The sequence below is a fragment of the Acartia tonsa genome, chromosome 4 (genome assembly GCF_053477335.1).
Source record: "Acartia tonsa isolate MP-2025a chromosome 4, ASM5347733v1, whole genome shotgun sequence".
Taxonomy (NCBI): Eukaryota; Metazoa; Arthropoda; class Copepoda; order Calanoida; family Acartiidae; genus Acartia; species Acartia tonsa.
The window spans coordinates 46,877,789-46,899,211 of record NC_137263.1 but is presented as its reverse complement, the minus strand read 5'-3'; the positions used below and the strand labels follow the sequence as shown (position 1 = coordinate 46,899,211).

General features: G+C 35.6%; 1 protein-coding gene across 1 annotated transcript; it reads left to right on the top strand.

The window, feature by feature from the left end:
• Positions 1–754: 754 nt before the first annotated feature.
• LOC145317465 (uncharacterized) lies at positions 755–21,383 on the top strand. Its single transcript, XM_080158560.1, has 14 exons — positions 755–921; positions 2,592–2,831; positions 11,042–11,143; positions 11,761–11,824; positions 12,274–12,420; positions 13,152–13,749; positions 14,342–16,017; positions 16,528–16,743; positions 17,320–17,501; positions 18,495–19,388; positions 19,798–19,865; positions 20,048–20,162; positions 20,390–20,467; positions 20,716–21,383. Exons 1-14 carry the CDS (start codon positions 860–862, stop codon positions 20,954–20,956), a joined length of 4,683 nt encoding a protein of 1,560 aa, XP_080014686.1. The 5' UTR covers positions 755–859; the 3' UTR covers positions 20,957–21,383.
• Positions 21,384–21,423: the final 40 nt, after the last annotated feature.

Here is a 21,423-nt window from a genome sequence, read left to right as displayed (position 1 = left end):
TTAGCTTTTATGTTAAAGTAAAAAAATAGAGGGAAAAGGGTTAAACAACTGTATGTCCACGGTGTAGGGACCCAGTACCCACTTTTAATTGGGTCTTTTTATCAGTCAATAGTGTCGGAACACAGCCAAGTCGCCACAAAAGAGAATAAAGCAATTTGCTAGCAGACGAAAAAGGTCCCTGGAACCAGGTAGTTGTCTGGTTTATACATCTTTGTTCCTTTCATATATTATTTTATTCTGACCTAATGTGTATTTCAAATAGGTTAAGGCTTAAGCAGTTCATTGCTGATATTCTATCAAAAATTGTTTTTTTTGTGAGAGAATTTAATTACACATAGCTTTAAAAATGGCCTTTTCTGCTTATTTGTTACATACACTCTAAATACTACAATTTTACTAGTGGATTTTGTCATCCTTGTTTCTTGAAAAAAAAGTAAATAAAAGTTGGTATTATGAATTATTTAGCGAAATTTAGCAATAATATATATTTTGTTTATTGTAAAACATTCAATATAAATAATTAAATTTAAAAAAATGATGAACGTATTTTTACTTAATTAGGTTAATGCATATATAGAGAACCTTTCAAAAGCCCTGTAGTAATTTCATATGAGTAATTTTGCCTCCCTTCATGTAGGTGTATGTCAATCCCTCTTTTATTTTCCTCCCCTTACTTAGTTTTGCCTTTTTATCTTTGATGTGTGTGTCATAGAAAGATAAGAAAATAATATTGGCTTTTTTCAACATAGTTTGTGTTTATATTTAATGCTTTCTTATTCAATTAAGTAAATGACAATTAAGTGATTGCATTTTTACAGTTGTAGGGCAAACTTATTATTTTTGTTTTTTGATGTGAAATATGGAAAGAAAAAACATTTTGGTTTTTGGTAGTGCTAGCAGTGGTAAATCATCTTTTATAAGGTAAAATATTATTTAACATTTATCTAACAGTTTTCTTCAATGTTCTTTGCAAAAACAACCTCCCCCCACCCGTTCGCATTTTTTAAAATAAATTGAATATCATTTGGGGGTCGGGCGTGGTTTTTCGAAAATACTTTTAGTTTTTAACACCCAGATTGGTTACTTTATATTGGGTGTATGGGAGCTTCGCAGGAAACGTGTCAAAACAAAGATATTAAAAATTTACGTTTCGACCTCCTTTACTCAAGATTGTTGAATTTAAAAGGGGGCATAGAAAGGACTCCGCGTCCCTTCTTCAGTTCATATCTTTTTATTCCTCCCCCCCCCCCTACCCTTGGAATAGGATTTTTTTGGAATAACGGCGGCTAAGGGGGGGGGGTCAGTGTTAAAGAATGCCCACTAAAGTTGATGTAAAGCGGTAAAGAATCATAGAGTAGCTGCGCTACTAACCACGAACACTATCCTATTAAATACCTATTAAATAAAGTAGTAAGCGTTTATTGTCTGTCCCGAAGGATCTCGCTATATGTTCTCCTTTACAGTGAAGCTTCTTATAGGTCCTAGGAAGGTTTTGAACTATTTTTGGGGAGGGTGTCTTCACCCACCTCCCCAATAAAATATTTTTTTTACTCTTTTAAAACTCAAATTTAAAATGGGATGAGGTCAACTTTTCCCTCTCCTACCTTAAGTGCCCCTAGATGCTTCTAATGGCGTAGTTGCTAGTTAAGTATATTAGAGCTATAAATTGAGTCATTTGTTTAGTAGCAATTTAATGAAATCTTACATATAAAACGCAAAAACAAGGTTCGTATTCTTTATCATAATATAAACAAATATTGAAGCATAAAATTATCCAAAAAAAGAAAACAAACTTACATGAAAAGATAAGAATACGTCTTATTCATTCTAAAAATAATATATTTATATCAGAGAGAGAGAAAGGGGACATTGGGCTGTTTGTTACTCCAAAGTTTTAAAATACCGTTTTCTTATTCGTTGACTTAAAAACTTTGGGGACTTTAGTTAATTTTGAATGGTTGGTTCATAAAGTTGAGTGTTTAAACGTTCCAACCACTAGTTTTAATATACCGAAGGGATAATTCTCTGTATCGTCATTGGAAATGTACATCAATTTATCGGCCATTGTCTTATACCTTTAGATCCCTGTATTTATATATACAAAGATCCAACAATTCAATTCAACTTAAAATTTGGTTATTTTGTCATTCTAAACCAGGGATCTCGAGGGATAAGACATAACATGACATACATTCCCCCATTTATGATAACAATATTTCCCCTATAGTGATTAAATTATTGGTGAAAAAGTATAGAAACTATGGTTTTATGCCAACCAAAATAGTTATTTAACTAGTTAGACAGTGAATTTATAAAACATTGGGTACCACTAAAAATAACCGTCCAATGTCCCCCTTCTGGAGAAAATAAAACAGAAATCCTTTTTTGTTATTGTTAGCTCCTACCCTTGTTTTTCACTGTCATTTTACTTAAGTTGACTGACGTTATACCATATTTTAAATAAATCTTGTCGCTTCGATAGACTGTCGGATAGACATCCTTCTACTATGTATTTAATAGATAATTAAAACTTATTCTAAAGCTTCGCTACCTAATAAAATAATTGTCAACTTAGAATTATTTGTGTATAGGTTGTTATTGGGCAAGTATGCCATTGGTGAGTCACGTGACTTTTACTCCCACCACGGCACCATAGCTGACCAGCTGGTGAACGTGGTGGAGTGTCCCCCTGTACGAGATGAGCAGCAGGGTGGAGGCAGCTACTACAACAGCCTGGAGAAGCTGCTAGCTAGACTGGAGGGTCCTGTACAGCATGTTGTAATTGTTGTCAAGTATACACATCTCGGATTCAATGCTTTTAAACTTAACAGGAAATATTATGGTTATAAAAAATTTATTAAATTTTTCTTCTTTACATATATTATTATTACTAGAGTTGGCTCGATATAATTATCTCCCTATTGGCTAGTTTTCTATATAATAATAATAATAATAATAGAACTTTTATTCAATAACTCTTCAATCCTGTTATGAGTAAATCACATAGACAATTAATTATTATATTGAAATTACATGTTAATATTTCATATTATATCGATAATAATTATATGTTTTTATTGTTACTGGTAAACATAATTGCGGAATTTGATAAACTAGGTGATTTCTCTTGGCGGCCTAGGTGTGGCTGAGCCTACTTCGGGCTGGACTGTGGTTGGTGTCGGTACCACTTTCGCCGGCCGGTAACCGCCAAATAAATGCGGATCAGAAAGTTATCCGCTCGTGGTTCCACCGCTTTACCATCTGCGAGCTCGCCTTCACATCAGCTTTGCCTGCAACCCCTTCTCCATAACCTCCATATGTCAACCTGTACAGCAATGTTAGTACGTGACCGGTCAAGGAGTTGACCGGCTAGCGATTAGACAGATAGATGGATTTTGCGCCCGACATGGGAATATGAACCTAATCAAGACATATAGACATTTCGTGTGACTACTATAGTAAAAATTGAAAACAAGGAAAATTTGGAAAGAAAGAAACTAAAAAACTGCGAAAAAAGAATTAAGATTAAAAAGAATTTTGATTAAAAATAGGTATTAAATTAAAAATAGGAATTAAATTGGAATTAAATAAAATTTGTGTTTAAATAAAATTTGTGAGAATCTCAGCAGGTTTCTAGATGCGCTCCCCCATAAAAATAATTTTATTAAGTTGAAAAAAATGAAAGAAAAAAAATTGCTAAATTTTAAAGTTAAATGTTTTTGTGAAAAAAAAATTTATTGAAGAATAAAAATATTGAAAAGAAAAGAAGCTGTCAAAAAACTGATAAAAAACTGTAATGTAAGAAAAGAGAGGTTGTAAGAATTTTTGTTGAATGAATTTAATTTAATTGCAGGGGTTAACATCTAGTAAGAATTCTATTTTGAACGACGACCCGACGACGGGGATGTAGGTATTTAGGTCGGACTCGAAGGACACAATGTACGCCCTCCAGGAGCTCCTGGTTGTACTGACCCGGACAAGGTAGTCTAAAATAAATTAGATAAATTAATTAAAATTAAAATTAAGTTGAAAAAGAAAATGAATTGAAATTGAATTTGAAAAGTTAAGATTAAAGAAGAATTTCTGTCTGTATTAAGTCCTAGGTAGCTAATTTAATATTAATTTGTCACTTGTATTTAACGTTCCCTGGCCGTTTACAAAAACCCTGTCGTCCTCGAATTAAGATTCAACCCTTGCTAAATTTCCAATGAATCCCTTAGTCCCTGAGACGACCATGTATAATCCCAATGAATGAAAAGAAGGAAAGAGAAAAAAACGTTGCTTGAAGGCTTCAAAATTTTGGTTGAAATTTAGGACAGAATGATCCGATGCCATAATTAAGTATGTCAAACCGATGCGTGAAATATTTAAAAATGTACAAAAGAACTTCCCAACCGTATACTCATTTTAAATATGATAGGGATAAAGATTCCAAAAAAGGAATCCTTATAAAAGTTTAATACTTGAATCCAACTTAAACTGCTCTTGGTGATTATGAGTATGAGTATGATGTTATGATATATTGTTGCCTGCATAAAGTGTAAAAAAATAAACTATTGATAAATTTAAAAAATAAAGATAAAAGATAAGAAAATTAAGAAAGAAAATTAAGAATGAAAATAAAGAATGAAACCATTATATTGAGTTTAATACAAAGTAAAAAGCTTTTCGTTTAAATTCCAGGAATGTAGGAATAGTTTTTAAATTTTCAGGTAATGTGTTCCAAAGTCTTGGGAAAAAATGTAATGGTGAATTAAATATAAAATTTCTATTGGCTTGATCTACTATAAAATTATTTCTAAATCTGGTTTCATAATCGTGAATTGTATCACGTGTGTTCCAAACACCATCAAATACTCTTGGCTGCATATCGTTTTTATATTTGTACATAAATAAAAACACTTCGTATTCCATTTGTTTTCTGATTGGTAAAATTTCCAACTGTTTAAATAAAATAGTTGATGGAAAACGGCGTGGTTTTTTTGCTATTAAGCGGCAGCACTCCTTTTGGAGCTTTAAGATTGGCTCCAATAAGATGTTTGGAACAGCAGTGAATACAATTAAACAATAGTTGAGAACAGACTTTATGTAGGCAAAATAGAGCAATTTAAGATGTTGCGAGTCAAGTATATGACGCATTTGACGTAATGAGTACACGATTTTTAAAATTCTTTTGTGCATTAAATTAAAATGGATTTTAAAGGACAATTTCTCATCGATTTGAATACCCAAGTGCCTTGCGGCTTGTTCCCCAGGGTTACTATTCGAGAAAGTTATATGATCTAGCTTCTGGATTTTTTCTGGAAGGTTTTCTCCTTCATGATTAGAATTAATAAAAACTGGAAACTGTTTTATAAGATTTTTTTCCTCTTCCGTGAAATTTTGCCTTGGCGATTGAAACAAAATAACCTTGGTTTTTTTGCTGTTTATAATAAGTTTATTACTGTTGTACCATTCGGTAATTTGAGGAAGAGTATTTTCAATCTTAGTAAACAGATCCCTGATGTTGTCAGCTGTTAAAAGACAAAATGTGTCATCTGCAAAAAGAGACAGCAATGCGTCTCTAGTGGCAGAGTCTAGATCATTAACTACGATAAGAAAGAGAAGTACACCGAGTGTACTTCCCTGGAGAACACCGATAAGGATAGATAGTACATCAGAAAATTCTCCCCCAAACGCAACCTGTTGTGACCGTCCTTCAAAGTAGCTTTCGAACCACCTCAGGACCACTCCACGGCAGCCATAATGCTCGAGTTTTTTCAACAAGATGTTTCGATCCACAAGATCGAAACACTTCTTGATATCAATTAATATCCCGGCGCACACTTTCTTTTCGGAAAGTGCCGCCGTGATACGATTGACAAGATCAAGAACATTATGTGCCGTGGAGAGTCCTGGGCGGAATCCGAATTGCCGCGTGGAGAAAAAGGATCTTTCATCTAAAAATTCATATAGTGTCTTATACATGATCTTCTCGAGCGGCTTCGAGAATGTGTTGATGATAGAAACCCCCCTCCAGCTATCTAAGCTGGTCAATGGCCCTGATTTATAAACGACTACATTCTTGCTCACTTTCATCCCTGAGGGAAAAATTCCCTGTGAAAAGCTAAGATTATATATGTGCGTCAACGGCCGCAGCAGGTTTGCGGCACATTGAATTAAGAGTTTACAACTTACATCGTTCACGTCCTTGGCCGTCTTGGGCCTGCAGCTCGTTATTATGTTAAATACCTGGAGCTCATCCAGGGGAGGAATGAATATACTATCATTAATGGGGGGGGGGGTAAATAATCCCTAAAATCTTTTGATGTTTGGGGAATTTCAGGGGTAAGGTTCTCACCCAATTTTGCAAAGTGGGAATTAAAGGTGTTGGCTATTTCCTTTTTGTTCTCAATTTTTGCTCCATTAATTTCCAGATATTCAAGATCACTTGAATACTTGGATTTACCCATTACCTCCCTTAATACTTGCCATACTTTGCGGCCATCTTTGCCCGCTTTTTCAAGCTCAGATTGATAGTATATTCTCTTTCTCTCCCTGCAAGTTCTCTGGTAATTATTACGGTAAGTTGAGTACCTATCCTTATTTTCTTCTGTTGGATAACTCAAGGATTTCCTATACAACTTATCCCTAAATCTATTGCACAGCAGAAGGTGATTAGACATCCATGGTGACTGCGGCATGGTCCTACGATTATTGCGAATTTTGTCCTTGGGACAACAAGAGTTGTAAAGATTAAAGAAAATTGAAAAAAATTTCGCATAGGCTAAATCAACATCTTCTGTGCTTAAGACCTCATCCCAGTTTTGTATTGATAGTTCATAATTGAGGTTATCAATATTTGCTTCTTCCAAAAATCTTTTTTCAAAATATTGTGGTTTTTTCGGGGGTTTTGGAATAATATGTGAAAAAGAACTAGACAATACAAAATGGTCTGATAGGTCAGTGACAATTACATGTGAGTCAACAAAATTGTCCAGGAAATCCTTGCAAAAAATTGAATCAATCAATGAGTACGAGAAATTATGTACTCTGGTTGCTCTTAACGTTAAGGATAGATACCCATTACTTACCATTAAATTAAAAAAACGAGATGCAGGACCCAAGACGTCATAAGTCGTGAAGAGATTTAAGTTGTAGTCTCCCACAATGAATACAGGGAGGTTGCTATCATCAATCACATCTAAAAAGTCACCAAGTATGTTAAAAAATGATTCAAGGTCCTCAGGGTTTCTGTGTGGAGGTCTATAAACGTTAACTATCAATGCCTTAAAACTCCCTAATGTGACTTTAACACACATAGTTTCAAAAATATGTGGCACAAAAAAATTTGGAAATAAAACTTTTGTTTGATATTTGCTATGAACAAACAGCCCTACTCCCCCGCCCCTCCCTTCTGGTCGGGGGGTGGAGATAAGGTTGTAATTTATTAAACTTAAACTATCTGTGTTTGAGTCCTGTGATAACCAGGACTCCTGGACGGCGATGACCGATGGACCAACTCCCTCCAGGGAGGCCGTTTCAATTAGATTTCTTAACTGCTGGATTTTACTATTGAGACTTTGAATATTAATTGAAAAAATTTTAAAAAGTTGCTCATTTGTATTTTTAAATTTATTAAAAAGAGAATCTATATCTATATAGTCACACTTAATGTTATAGTCGTTCGAGTATTCTCTAAACGTATCGTCATAGAGAATGCTAGTGATGTCATAATTCACATTCTCATTCAGACACAAAATATCATCTACCTGACTAGAACCAGCTGTCTAAGGATGTGTCTGGAGGCCATGGATCTGGAGATGCAGGTTCTGCTTCCGGTTCAGCTATGCAGGCAGAAGTTATCGGCAGGTGTTCCACTAAAATAATAACATATATAATAATCATGGTAAAAAATCTCTACTATTTCCCCCCCCCCCCCTTTACCCGCATCCAACAAGTACAATGATTTAATAAAATCGGTAAAAAAAAAAAAAAAAATCAGTAAGAAAATCAGTAAGAAGAGATAAATCAGTAAATTAAGTTAAAAAATTAATTTGTTAATTACTAATTACCAATTACCAGTATATGTTTACACACAATTATCATTAATCAGTCTTTTCCATTGAATTTTACGATTATTGACAGATTATTGACAGATTATACAGATTATAATAATGATAGATATAAAGACGGCTAAGCGTAATAAGTTTGAGCTTTGATATTGGTGTGTACCTAATAGTACCTAGTAATTGCTCAATTGAAGTGAAATTTGTACAAAATGTACACTACTAATATGACGATAACCTTTTCAAGGCTTAAATTTGACCCGATATCCATAGAGGAATGCTCGTGGCATTGTTCATGGTTTGGCAGCTGCTGACCTTGTCGATACCGAGGATGATGCTGCGTTAGTACCTGTGGTTGTAGAGCCTGGTGTTGTACCTGGGGCCGAGCTTGTCTTGGTGGGAATTGCGGCACCAGAATTCTCAATGGCAGGAAATTCGGCTGTGGAGATAGCATCAACAGTGACACTATGATCTGGAGAATGTTGATCCTCATGGTCCTGCTCTGTTTGGGCTCCACGCAGCTTGTTGTCCTTCAGGTCCTGCAGTAGGCTCTTTATCTCTGATTCGAAACCTTGAAAGAAAAGGTTACGGTTAGATTGGCCATTTTCACGCATGAATTTTACAATCAAATTATCAGTGCTTAATATTTCCTGTAGGGGAGGCAGTGGAGAGATCAGCCCGATGTGGCTTCGAGCCATAGGATTCTGCACTTTTATCCATTTAGGGGGGCCATCTTTAGGTTGGAAGGCGACGCTGGTACCCGACAGTTTAGTCCTAGACGCGATTCCTGCGCTGTGTAGGTAGGTCATCAGGCTTCTATTTGTGTCCGCAAGATCGTGGGCGCACTTAAGAAAACTCTTACCGTCGAAAGATACTGCAGCGGCGCTGGTCCAACCTGTCTTGTCGCGAGCCTTCTTGTCCAACTGTTGCAAATGCTTCTTCTTGTTCAGCATGAACTGAAAAAGCATATGGCGAGAGTAAAACCTGAAGATATAATTTCTGGGGCCTTTAACCCTCTGGCTTAGGGGATGAGAGTACTCTATCGTATTAGAGTAATTGATGTTTGCGTCGGGGTCCTGTTCGACTAAGACAGGCCTGATGACAATGTCAAAAACCTCGCGACTTGTCGGCGTTTTATCAAGCCATGGGCACTGAACATTGTTAACACGAATGCTCCACAGTCTATCCCTTTGCTCCCTGTGAGCAAGTTGGGACAAAAAATAATCATTGAGTGTGGATTGGCATTTTTCACGCGCATTCGCATTAACGACAAAGTTCTCAAAGTTTTTTGTTAACGACACCACTCGTACAGCAATTTGCTGTTCAGATGAAAGTTCACCACCTTCCATTAACGTACGAAGTTCGTTCATTTCGTCGCGGTGTTTAACATTTAAAATTTCAATTGAATCACGCAAACCACGAATCTCAGATAAAAAAGTTTTACTAAGAGTGTCGCTGCTCACCTTTTGAAGTTTCTCATATGCTTGCACGCTCTCAGTTACGGCTTGACTGATGGCATCCTTTATGTCATTTTGTAAGAATGACCTTACTTGAGCTAAGGCATCCTGCGTTAGCAATTTCTTTGCCATTTTATAAAGCAGCAACACTTATATAATTGAGATGTATAATCGAGCGTGGTCAGATAAAAACTGGTGTAAAAACACGCGTGTTACACTAATCAATCTAGATTAGCCAATAGCCTGAGGTCATGTGACCGAATGAGTGTGCGTTGGACCAATCAGATCTCTTATCTGTCGGTAGGAACTAATTCCTCCAATGAGAGGGCTTCGTTACCGGCACTTTGTGTCAGCTGATAGCCTGCCTAGAGAGAGTGTGTGTGTGGTGGGGGTAGGACAGCTGAGGGAGAGGGGTTGATGTGCGCCTTGCGAGTGTGTGTAGATGAGGGGTATGATGACTGGGGGATGGGGTATCCTTGGGGGGAGTCCAAAAGGGTAGAGTGTCTACTCAGTGGCTATCATAGGTGTTGATAGCTGGAGGGTAGACTAAAGACTAAAGACTAAAGACTAAAGACTTTATGCATATCTATTTCTCAATAAATCTATTTTCCTCACCCGGCATTACTATCTAAAAGAAAGTAAATATTTAATAATCTAAATGATTTTAAAAAGATTTTTTTAAATTATATTTTCTTCTTTACATTACCATCACCAAAGGGTTAATGATGATGATTTCAATTTTAGTTTAATATTTGAACACACAAAGTGTCGCCACAATCGAATTCTTTTAAAATAGAGTTTTCTTAAATTTATTATATTATAAATCTAAATTTTCTTTTTTATGATTAGAAATTAAATACATTGATATAAGGTAAATAGCAACATGAAATTAAAAAAAGGAATTTATTTTTAATAATGTAAAATAATGGGTCTTATCGTTCTGGGCAATGAGAGTTTATTAAGGATTATTGGAGCACTATGAGTTTTAAACAAATATTCCTTGGAAAACTTGAGCTCGTTTATAGACATTTATTTCCTATATAGATCTGACATGGATCTTGAAGCAATCAAGCAGGCCGTTTTGTACATGTTAAAAATTGGAAGATTTCATTAAATAAAAGTTATCGCAAATATACTTAGTAAATAATCAAATAATTTCACAACAGAATGCAAACATTCTCGGGTTGCAAAGCTTGTGACTGTACAAAAGATTTACTGAAATAATTGAAATGGACAGCCGGACAAAAATAGGGAGAAAGTGTTTAATGTTAAAAAACTGTCATTTAGTATTTAGCAGCTAAGAAAAATTCCCTTGGGGCAGTACAGAGAGACCGACGAACCAAATTAATTGAATGCTCATTTGTGAGAGAAATGTTTACAAAAAATTCAGGTTTCAAGTCAAATCGCTAGTAAAAATCATAATTCAACTCAATTAGTTTTATTGTTTACCGAAAAAAGTAATTTTAAATATTTTTTTTTAAAATGAGTACTATTAGAATATAAATTTCAACGACCTAAATTAACCAAAATATACAGAAATAACCTACCTCACCGGGAGCTGGAGTGTTTACGTCAGATCCTGGGGGGTAAGCTCCATTCTCCAGGACTGGTTTCTGTTGTAGTTTCCAACTGGAGCAGGTATATATACAACATACTACCAATATAATTAATAGATATAAGATTACCTGGATCTTAAAACAAATTTTCAATTCTCCAATAAAGTAAAACTGTTGCGGGCTAAATAGCGAGTCCCCCCTTCAACTCTTTTTACCCCATCCCCTTCCCTCCTTCTAGATATGCTAGAACTGATTAATAAACGAGTTCCATGTTAGCAAACTAAATTGACGACAATTTTTTTCCCTTCATAATATCCACGTATATTCTACATCCAATATTCTAGTTTTTAGAATTTGTAGACCCAGCTCAAATCCTGAAATAATTTCAAGCACTAAACTAGAACTAGCGTTTTAATTACTTCTATAGAACCCCAAAAAAGGATCATATATAAGACTTCTCAAAAATTCAAATTCTTGGGGTTCGTGGTGTGGTAGAAAATCAAATAACAAAACATTTAAGATATTGTCCATTCTCCTTACAGAGAATATTTTGTTAGTTTTCCTTTTAGAAAATAAATACAAAAACAGGGACTTTGCTGGTGTCTTATTCTACCTATCAATAAAAATCTTCTTGTTCTACATTTTTGTGTTCAAAAATATATTGTTATTGTGAATAACATTTATTAATTTTACTGCTAGGCAATTTGGTCGTATAGCTGAGCGAAGAGAAAGAGGAATAACAGAAAATATTGTTCTTTCCAAGGTAAGATTTAAACATGTTACAAATTTTTAAAAGCAAAGTTTTTCTATAATCATTGTAGTTCTGTCCTTACGTCCGGAACGGTTAGCTCTTTTCGTTAATCTAGACATGCTTGAATTGTTTTATCAATTTCAAACTTTTCATGATGATTCCTACATCAGTTAGGTGCGTTTTGCATTGAATGTCTCATAATTATTTATTGCATCGTATTATAGCGGCTTTCCGCGCACATTAAAATGAAAAATCATAGGATTAAAACCAGCTTTGTTAGCCCTGAGGGCATTGTCTAACAAACCTGGTATTTATTTTATGATTTTTATTTTGATATTTATAGTAAATTGTCTGTAATACGATGCTATACATGTTTTGTCAGAACGGCTGAGAACTGGTTCTAATCCAGCGGATAATAATCGGTTTGGCAGCCAAACTGAAAAATATATTTACTTAATCAGGTGAAGGATGATGTTGGCTATGCCCTGGGAGTGTCCGACCTGACTGTCCACTTCATGGACACAGTCTTCTGGAGGACTGAACAGAAGAACAACTCTGTACCTAACACTCTACCCACCACACTCCAGACTCTAGAAGAACTCATCAAGGTCTGGAATCTAAAGGGATATGACAATAGCCGATTGATTGATTAACATCCCCAATGATGATACATAAAATTACCCCAACAATCGATTACAATTATTGGTTGGAACGTTTGGACACTCAACATATTGAACAAACCAATAAAAATTCAATAAAAGTCCAAAAAGTTTTTGAGCCAACAAATAAGAAAACGTTAATTTAGAACTTTGGGGACTAGTGTAATAAACAGCCCAATGTTCCGCCCTCCCTGCATCAAGGTTGATTTTTAAAAGTAATAAGACCGCACACTGACATAATATGCAATGATAACAAAGAAACAATCAGTTTTAGGTTTATTGTTTCAATATTCGAGGAAAATTATCTGTAATACGATGCTATACATAATTGTACAGTATGGCTGAAAACTGGTTCTAATCCATCTGATATTAATCGGACCGAAATCATACTTGAAAATTCTGATACATCTAATAATTTCAGCTAGACAGAGTAGGATAACAAAACTTTACAGAACAATCTTGACGTTTTAAAAATAATTTTTTAAAAGTTTTATAAAATTTAAATACTATTCCATAATTAGTTCATTGCATTTAAAACAGTATTTTGAAATTACACCAAATTCAATAGGTTCTGATAAAAACATTTCATTGAATTTTATTGGGGTCGAATATCAATACAATTGTATGAATTTCAATTTTTTATATAGCTTTTTTAAAATTAATATGATGAAATCATTAAGGTTATGGTCCGAAGTGAAGAAGAATCAAACCCATCTTTGTCAGCCCCATACAGCAAAGTCATCAAGGCATCCACAGCCGCGTATGGAGGTATGAGTTCAGCGGGAGGTGCTGGTTACAATGCTGGCTCCAAGACTGGAGGCTCAGGATTTAATCCAGGTTCAACACAGATGGCCGCCGCAGCAGGATCTGGATACAATCCTGGACAGCGGACAGGATATTCAGTGGACTCAAGAGCATCAACCATGACTGCCAACTCTGGCTATTATGCCACAAGCTATAATACAAACAATGGTGCTGGATATAATGCAGGTAAAACTGGATACAATCCTGGATCCGCAGGATACAACCCAGCCTCCAGAGCTTCATCCACCCTAACCTCAAACTCTGGTTACACTCCCCGCGTGGCGCAGCCTCAAGGACACCCACCAACTGGCCATGCCCCCTCTTCAGTCACCTCCGGCTCCCATCTTAGTGCTGGCAGGAATGCGGGAAATCAATTTGGCCGGGGATCAACCATACGGAGTTCCACCCATGGTTCTGTAACGGAAACTATTGATGTGGATGAACTATGCTCCTCACATTCAACATCAACGTCAGGTATTTGTTTTCACATATATTAATCTACGACAATTTCTCCCCTCTCCCCTCAAAAAAAGAAACAAAATATCATTAAGTTTGGGGATAGGATGTCTACTATTTGTATAAAAAAGATATTGCTTAGTATATGTAAAATTCAGATTTTTGGAAGAGTAAATCAAAAGAAATAGCTCTTTAAAAAACAAGGCCAATTGCGTCTAATAGTTTAAAATTATCAATCTATGCTTATAGTGCTACTAAAAAAATCCTTCAGTTAGAGCTATTAACTATTTTCTATGTTATCCTGATAATAAAATAACAGGATCTCGAACCGATATGGTTCTCCTTTACAAGGTAGCTTTCCATATGTACGGGAAGGTTTATAACTATTTTGGGGTGGATGTCACCACCCTACAAAGAGAATTCACCCTTATAAAAAAAAATTCTTTCAAAACTAAAATTAAAACTAGAGGGATGTTCGACTCACACACCTCAAAAAAATTTCAAAATTATTTTAAGGCACATCCTATTAAGTGCCCCTTGATACTTCTAGGGGCGTATCCACTGGTTTACATCATTTTTGTGATATATTCATGTATTGAATTTCATTTAGATGATGAAGAAGAAATGGAGACTAAGATGAAAACTGGAGAAAGATGGAGGAACCAGAAGTATCAGGACCTCAGCAATGTGGATCTCACCAACAGAAATGAAAAATCCACCATTAACATTCCCATCAACAAAAATATCAGTCTGGATAAGAATGTTGGCACTGCAGGAACTTCTCTTTACTTTGACCGGCTGGGCACTGAGAGAGCTGTACCTGTTCAGGTTATACCTACATATGGCAGTGAGTCATCTCTGGACTCATACTCCATTCCTGTACATGCTAATACTGCTAATTATGATGGAAACAGAAATAATAATGCTGGAAGAAAAGTTGAACTCAGTGATGTTGTTGAGTCGAAGGTTAAAGAACTTATGGGCAGAGAAGGAGTTGTTATTGATATGAAGGATAATAAAATGACTGGAAAAATTGTTACCAAAACAACAATCATTCAGGAGGTTAAAAATTCCAAAGGAGAAGTTGAAATAATGGAAAATGAGGAAACAGATGAGAAATATTTTGGCTCTGAGTTGGAAACAATATCAAACACAAGCTTCAGTCAGGCAGATAGAAAGCCTCTGTTTCATATGGGACAACCAGTAAGATCAAATACATTTGAAAGAAGGGAAAAAGAAGAATCTAACAAACCCTACAATATTCCCATTCATGTTGAGGAAAGAAGAAAAGATATTCCAATTAATATTGACCAGAAACGGCCAGATATTTATGCAGATCAGAGAGTAGGAGATAGTAGAACAACCTATAGTAAAATATCAAGACCACCTTCATCCGTCTCATCCTCTAGCCACTCGTCTGATGAAACTATTGAGGTTGTTGAGACCATAATATCACATGAGGAGGAGAATGATGTGCCTGTCAGGGACCTCAGTACTCTCTATTCTACAATTGTTCTGCTGGGCACTGAGCCCAACCTCAGCCACATCTACAACTTTGTCAGGAACCACCGCGCCCAGGATGTCATTTGCTGTGTTAAAGATAAAAACTTTAAATTAAGATACGATGATCTTTTGGCAAGATTGAAAGATGGGGATCATCTGATATTTATCTGGGCAGTTGAAAACAAAACAGGAGACTTCTCTCAAGAAATGGTGCTCATGTTTGCTGACTTTATTGAGATATTTTCTCCAGCAGCTATCAACAGCATGATTGTTGTGCTGTGGCACCCTGGCTCTACTACAGATATCAAGGCCAGCGTTGAGAACATGACTCACTTGTTTGAACAGAGCATTGAATACAACACATCGATAGGGTTCCCTGTGCTTCACTTCAAGCCAATACCAAGATTTTATTCCACCCTTCTTGATAAGCTGTTGACAACACCTCCTGTAAAGTACATAGAACAGCTGCAGACTGACCGCTACAGCCCTCTAGAGCCTCAAATACAGATTGTTCCAAGACCAGGCAATGATAGCAACATGGTTGTTCAGAACAATACCAGAACAAGAACAAGTAGCAGTAGCAGTAGTAGCAGCAGCAGTAGCAGCAGCGCAGCTACTGTTGAAGATGTAAATGATGCCGCAGCAGCTGTTGTTGAAACTATTGATCAAGAAGTTGTTGTGGCTACTGAGGAGAAGTTGGATAAAGTTCTAGTGCTCCTGAGCCCACCTGGACATGGCAAGTCTAGTGTGGGTAATCTAATTATGGGAGATGGTCATTTTCAGGTAATGTTTTTTTTTATTTGTATTTTTAGTAGCGGAGCTACTCTATAATTTGTCTGTCTGTCCGTAAGAATTAGATGTTTTTGAAGAAATGAGATTTTCCCGGCTCCTATAAATGATAGAAGGCTGAAACTTCTTGTCAAAACTCTTATCAATTTGGAGCATGATTAAGTATAAAACATCCATGGCGGGTTTTCGGCTACTTCTATATTTTCCCATATCTTTCGTGTTTTTTGTCCAAATATTAAAAATTAAAATATTTTAAAAATATATGGGAAAGGTTTTGTGATTTTCTTTTCCAATATTCTTTATTTCAACAAATGCTCTTTAAACTTGCTTATCCATAATCTTGTCCATGATTTTATTTGCTTCGCTACTTATGGATGTTGTCATCCTTGTTCAGGTATTGTTTTTACTTCTTTCATATTATTACCATTTGTAGATATTAATTAGCTTTTTCTATTTAAATAGCGAATAAACAAAATTGATTAAATTGTGTGTTTTGTTTATCAGGTTAGAGGTACAAAATCCAACCAGAAGGAGACAATCCAGGTCAAATCTGGATGGATGTTTGACCAGCGCGCCAGGATTACAGCTCTCGAGTTTCCTGGCCTGTACGAGGATGGTATAGACAAGGTAGCTGTCCAGCAGATGGAGGTTGAGCTCCGTAGGATTGGATACCTCACCTGGCTTGTGGTCGTCTGGGATGCTTTAGAGTGGAGAAACGAGGCATTTTGTGAAAAAAAATTTAATTGAATTGAATATATGAGGCTTTTTATAGTGCCATGAAAAATGACGTCATACTGGCCTACCTTTTTTTAATTAAAATTTATACTGGCCTGCCATTGGAAATTTAGTCTGTGTATTGGCTTAATCATTTGTATTGTATGACGTAATTTTTTATAGGCTAGAAACAGATTTTTATATACAGGGAAAATATTGACAAACAATTCTAAGTTAAAATTTCCCCTCAACCCCCTTCCCTTTTTTCTCCCCTTCCTACCCACTTCCCTTTCAGTTACACCAAAAAAACAAGTTTTATTCCAACTTTACTCCAACAAAATATTTAATTTTCGGCAATTTCAAATGGAATTAATTTCCTGAATAGCAGCCCCTGCTTTTATATTAAGTATATATGAAATTTTGATGCCATTACGTATTGATTTCAAAATCATATCTAATTTTCCATCTTTTATTTACTGTATAACATTTTACTGCCCTTTTTTCATCAAAATTTATGTAACCTTATTGTTTTTGTAATGCTAATGAATATTATTGTCATTGTTTCACAAAATTGTTTCAAAGGATTTGGATTTTGTGCTGAACTGTATATGCAATGTTTTTGGCGAGGCTGCTTTGAAACAACTCATGTTCATTGTAACCTTCTGGGATCTTGATGCCAAAAGTAAGAAAGAGAGAAGAAAGAGGAAGATAACCCCAACCTATTTAGAGAATATGATTCAAGCAAAGGTCGACCATGTCTTCAGGGAATTTGATTTATCAATAATCTATAAAAAAAATTATATACCTAAGTTTTTTTTTTTAAACCTGAAATCAATGTAATGACATATATACAGTGTGTTTTTTTATGAGAATTTTTTTGAAAGCAATTTTACCCCACTTATAGTTATCAGAATTTAATGATTAATGGCTTATTTTCTTTGTTTTTTAAGGCAATTAATAGAACAACAAAAAAATATTTCAGTTTTTATTTAAAAAGTACAGTCAAATCTAAAATTCAAAACTTAGGTGTCAACATATAAAAATGCATAGCGCATTTTTCTTATGCTCAAATAATCAACCTTTTGCAAGAATGGCTGCTAAACACTTCAAATCTCAACCAGGGAGGGAGTACTGGCCCCCCAAAGTCGACTACAGAAAATCCATTTTTTTAAGAAAAATGAGCTAAAACCATTTTTATATGTTGACACCTAAGTTTTGAAATTTAGATTTTACTATACTTTTTAAATAAAAACTGAAATATTTTTTGTTGTTCTATTAATTGCCTTGAAAAACAAAGAAAATAAGCCATTAATCATTAAATTCTGATAACTATAAGTGGGGTAAAATTGCTTTCAAAAAAGTTCTCAGAAAAAAAACACACTGTATAATACTAGCACCTACGCCCCTAGAGGCCTCTAAGGGGCCTTTGGGGAGTAGGGGTAAGTCTACCCCTTCCACTTTTAGTCTTAGTTTTGAAAAGAAAAACTAAAAAAAATTGGGGGGGGGTTAGTTTTTTTTTAAAGGCGATTTATCTTAGGAGGTTAGTTGTTCTCTCTCTCAAAATAAATATAAACCATCCCAGGACCTATGAGAAGATACACTATAAAGGAGAACACACAAATAGACACATATCCTGATGCTTTTAAATAAGGATTGTAAAAAAGACTTAATTTCAATAAACAACAGGCCAAGGCTTAACTAATAATTTTTAAAGTTATAAATAAATATAGATAGATAAATCAAATTCTGAAATACAGATCCGAAGTTGATGTTCCAATCTTGTTTGTATCTGCTGAATATTCAGATGATGTGTCCAGGTATGATCTCTCAAACTTCCTGGCCAACACCAAGCGGACAAATCTGAACACAAACACCATAAACTCCTTCCTGCCTGGCCTAGCATTGTTACCTGAGATTCCGACGACCAGCCAGCCGTCTGGCACTCAAGCAAACAAGCCGCCAACCATGACAGTTGAACAAAACAGACAACAGACACCGTCCGCTCCTGAAAATGGATTCTCTGACTATGAATATATTGAGCGAGAATCTACTCTTAGGCAAAGCTCACAGTCCGGCAACACTATCAGCAACAAGGACAGAAATTCCTACTCTGGCAACAGGCTATCATTTAACAGCAATATCGGCCAGATGAAGTCCAAGAGTGTCCACAACCTGAGCCTGGAAACTTCACAAGAACAGCCAGGAACAGGCAGATCAGGCGGGAGTGGTGGAAAAAAAATTGGCGGCAGCATGTTTTCTATCCAATCCAGAACACTACCACGAAACTCCTCAGGACAATCCAGTGACCACCAGCGCAAAGCTTCACCACTGCGTAGAGGACGTGGTGCAAGGGGGACCGGCAACCTAATGAAGAAACGTTCCATGAGCTCGGGCAATGTATTTGGTCTTGGCGGCGGGGGAAGAACAAAATCTCCACGACGCCCCGAGTTCATACAACAGAAGTCTGTTGAGAATATTTATGTTGACGAGGAAGAGCAGCACCAGCTGGCAGCTAATGACACAGAACAACTTGGCGAGGAAGCCATCATCTCAGATTCAAGGTACAATAACAACAATCATGGAGAAAGAGTACAAGAGGAAGAACAAGGATATGCAGATGCTAGAACAGCAGCTCAGACAAGAGGACGCAGGCATCATAACTACACTTTTTAGATCATTTTTTAGAGAATTTTTTTATCAAAGGTTTATATAAAGTTTTACTCAGAGATCTAAAGGGATAAGACAACCCCAATGATGATAAAAAAAATTTCTCCGTCTGTAAAATTATATTTGGTGATTGAAATGTTTAGACACTCAAATTAATGAACCAGCCAAATCAAAATTAAATAAGTTCCTAAAATTGTTAAGACAACGAATTAAAAAACGTTATTTTGGGACTAGTGCAATAAACAGCCTAATGTCCCCTACCTAACCGCGTTTTAATACACTATTTTGCTATCCCACTTTCTAACAGTCTCGCTTTATTGCTACACCCAGCTTTCAAAAAAGTCAAATAAACAAGAAAAAAATAGAAACCAAAGTTGTTTTGATGACCTAAAGGAGAGTAATTAGTGGAAGCAGCAGCCTGTCTATGTTCAGTACAAGATCCAGAAGAACTTCTAATCCAGGTAGAAAATCAAACTATCTTCAAATCCAAGTAGAAAATTTAGCACTTTTCAAATTCAGGTAGAAACACTCTTCAATGGACTAAACATGACTAAAAAATATACATATTTCATCACATAAAGAAAAAAATTCTGATTGTTTGTTATCATACAATATAACTTTTTTCAAGCAAGCAAATATTTAGATTCGCAGTCAGGACGGTCAAGATCCAGGCTAAAGAACTCGAGATTAAGGTCAACAAGTGGCTCCAGAACAAACCTGGAGGCTGACAACAGTAAATCTGCCACAAATCTGGACAGGTAAAGATGATGAGATATATGCAACTGATTAGGTAATCCCCACTGCCCTTTACCTGCCACTCCCCCCATTGGACGTAATTGAGGGAAAATACAACAAATGTTAAATTGTTAATAATAGTAATATATTTGTTAATACCCAAGACATATTTGTTTAAATCTTCAATACTTTGATAAAGACAGAAAGATCTACATCCAAATACTTTATTAATATTTATGATAATATTTAGAACTGATGGCGGAGAGGTTAGCCAGGAAGGTCCTGCCCGCAGACAAATTATTAATAACAGAGGCTCACTAGGACCCAGGTATTGTTAGCACCATTGTTTGTTAATGTCATAATAGTTAGTGATTGCTTTTTTGATAAATTTTTCTTTAAAAAGTACGTTTTAACAGATCAGTTATTCAAGTATTATAAAGAAAACATTTGGTATAGGCAAATATTTAATATGCTCTGGCTACATTTTCTATAAGAAAGCTAGTACATTTCTAGAAAGTGTTAACTCCCAAGGTTTAGTTTGTGTTTCAATTATACCAACCTTAATGCATTTGTTAGGTCAAGATACAGATCAGGGTCTCGCCAGAGGATCAATGCCTCCAGAGAAAATATCAGTAACGGCACAGGCGGCCGACCATCAGGCGGCTTACGGGGCAGATCAAAATCAAGACAAAATCTTGCTGAGGATGGCGGTGGCGCGTCAGCTGCACCGCCTTTCCGCCGGTCAAAGTCAGCTGGAACGTTAGGCGGCGACGGGAGACAGCGGCCTGCTAAGCCGGGAGATTGTACAATATTGTAAACAATTATTTTATATCACAAAAAAATTATTTTCAAGTTTTAGTTTTTTATTTTAGATTTATAGAAATACTTTTCTTTTTGTGTTCATTGCACTAAAATTTTGATTTTCTTTTTTTATTTTTTTATTTTGATAACAGATGTAAATACATGTTTTTTATTTGATTTATTGGCTCTTATTTAAAATTGAAAAAATTATATTTTGAATAATTTCTTTGTCTTTTAAATTGTATGATATTAAAACGTTTTATTTTATTTGACTAATGATAAGAATGAATTTGAGTAAATAGAATGCAACAAAGACATGCTACTTCTACGCAATGTGAACATATATTATTTACATATGATGAAAATTTATTAAGGTTTATGTGTTTCTAGTGGCTTCCCACCTAGCCTCTAAGGACAAAGTCCCAAGTTGTAGATAGAAGGTTCTCTCTCGCATGTGATTTTAGATTTACTTAAAAAATAAGA

Excerpts from the sequence above, each read along its gene's own strand:
- LOC145317465 (XM_080158560.1), top strand. The coding sequence starts at position 860 with ATGGAAAGAAAAAACATTTTGGTTTTTGGTAGTGCTAGCAGTGGTAAA. Across the intron at positions 2,832-11,041 it reads AATGCTTTTAAACTTAACAG|AAATAACCTACCTCACCGGG; the intron begins GAAATATTATGG and ends CAAAATATACAG. Across the intron at positions 19,866-20,047 it reads CAGAAGAACTTCTAATCCAG|ATTCGCAGTCAGGACGGTCA; the intron begins GTAGAAAATCAA and ends GCAAATATTTAG.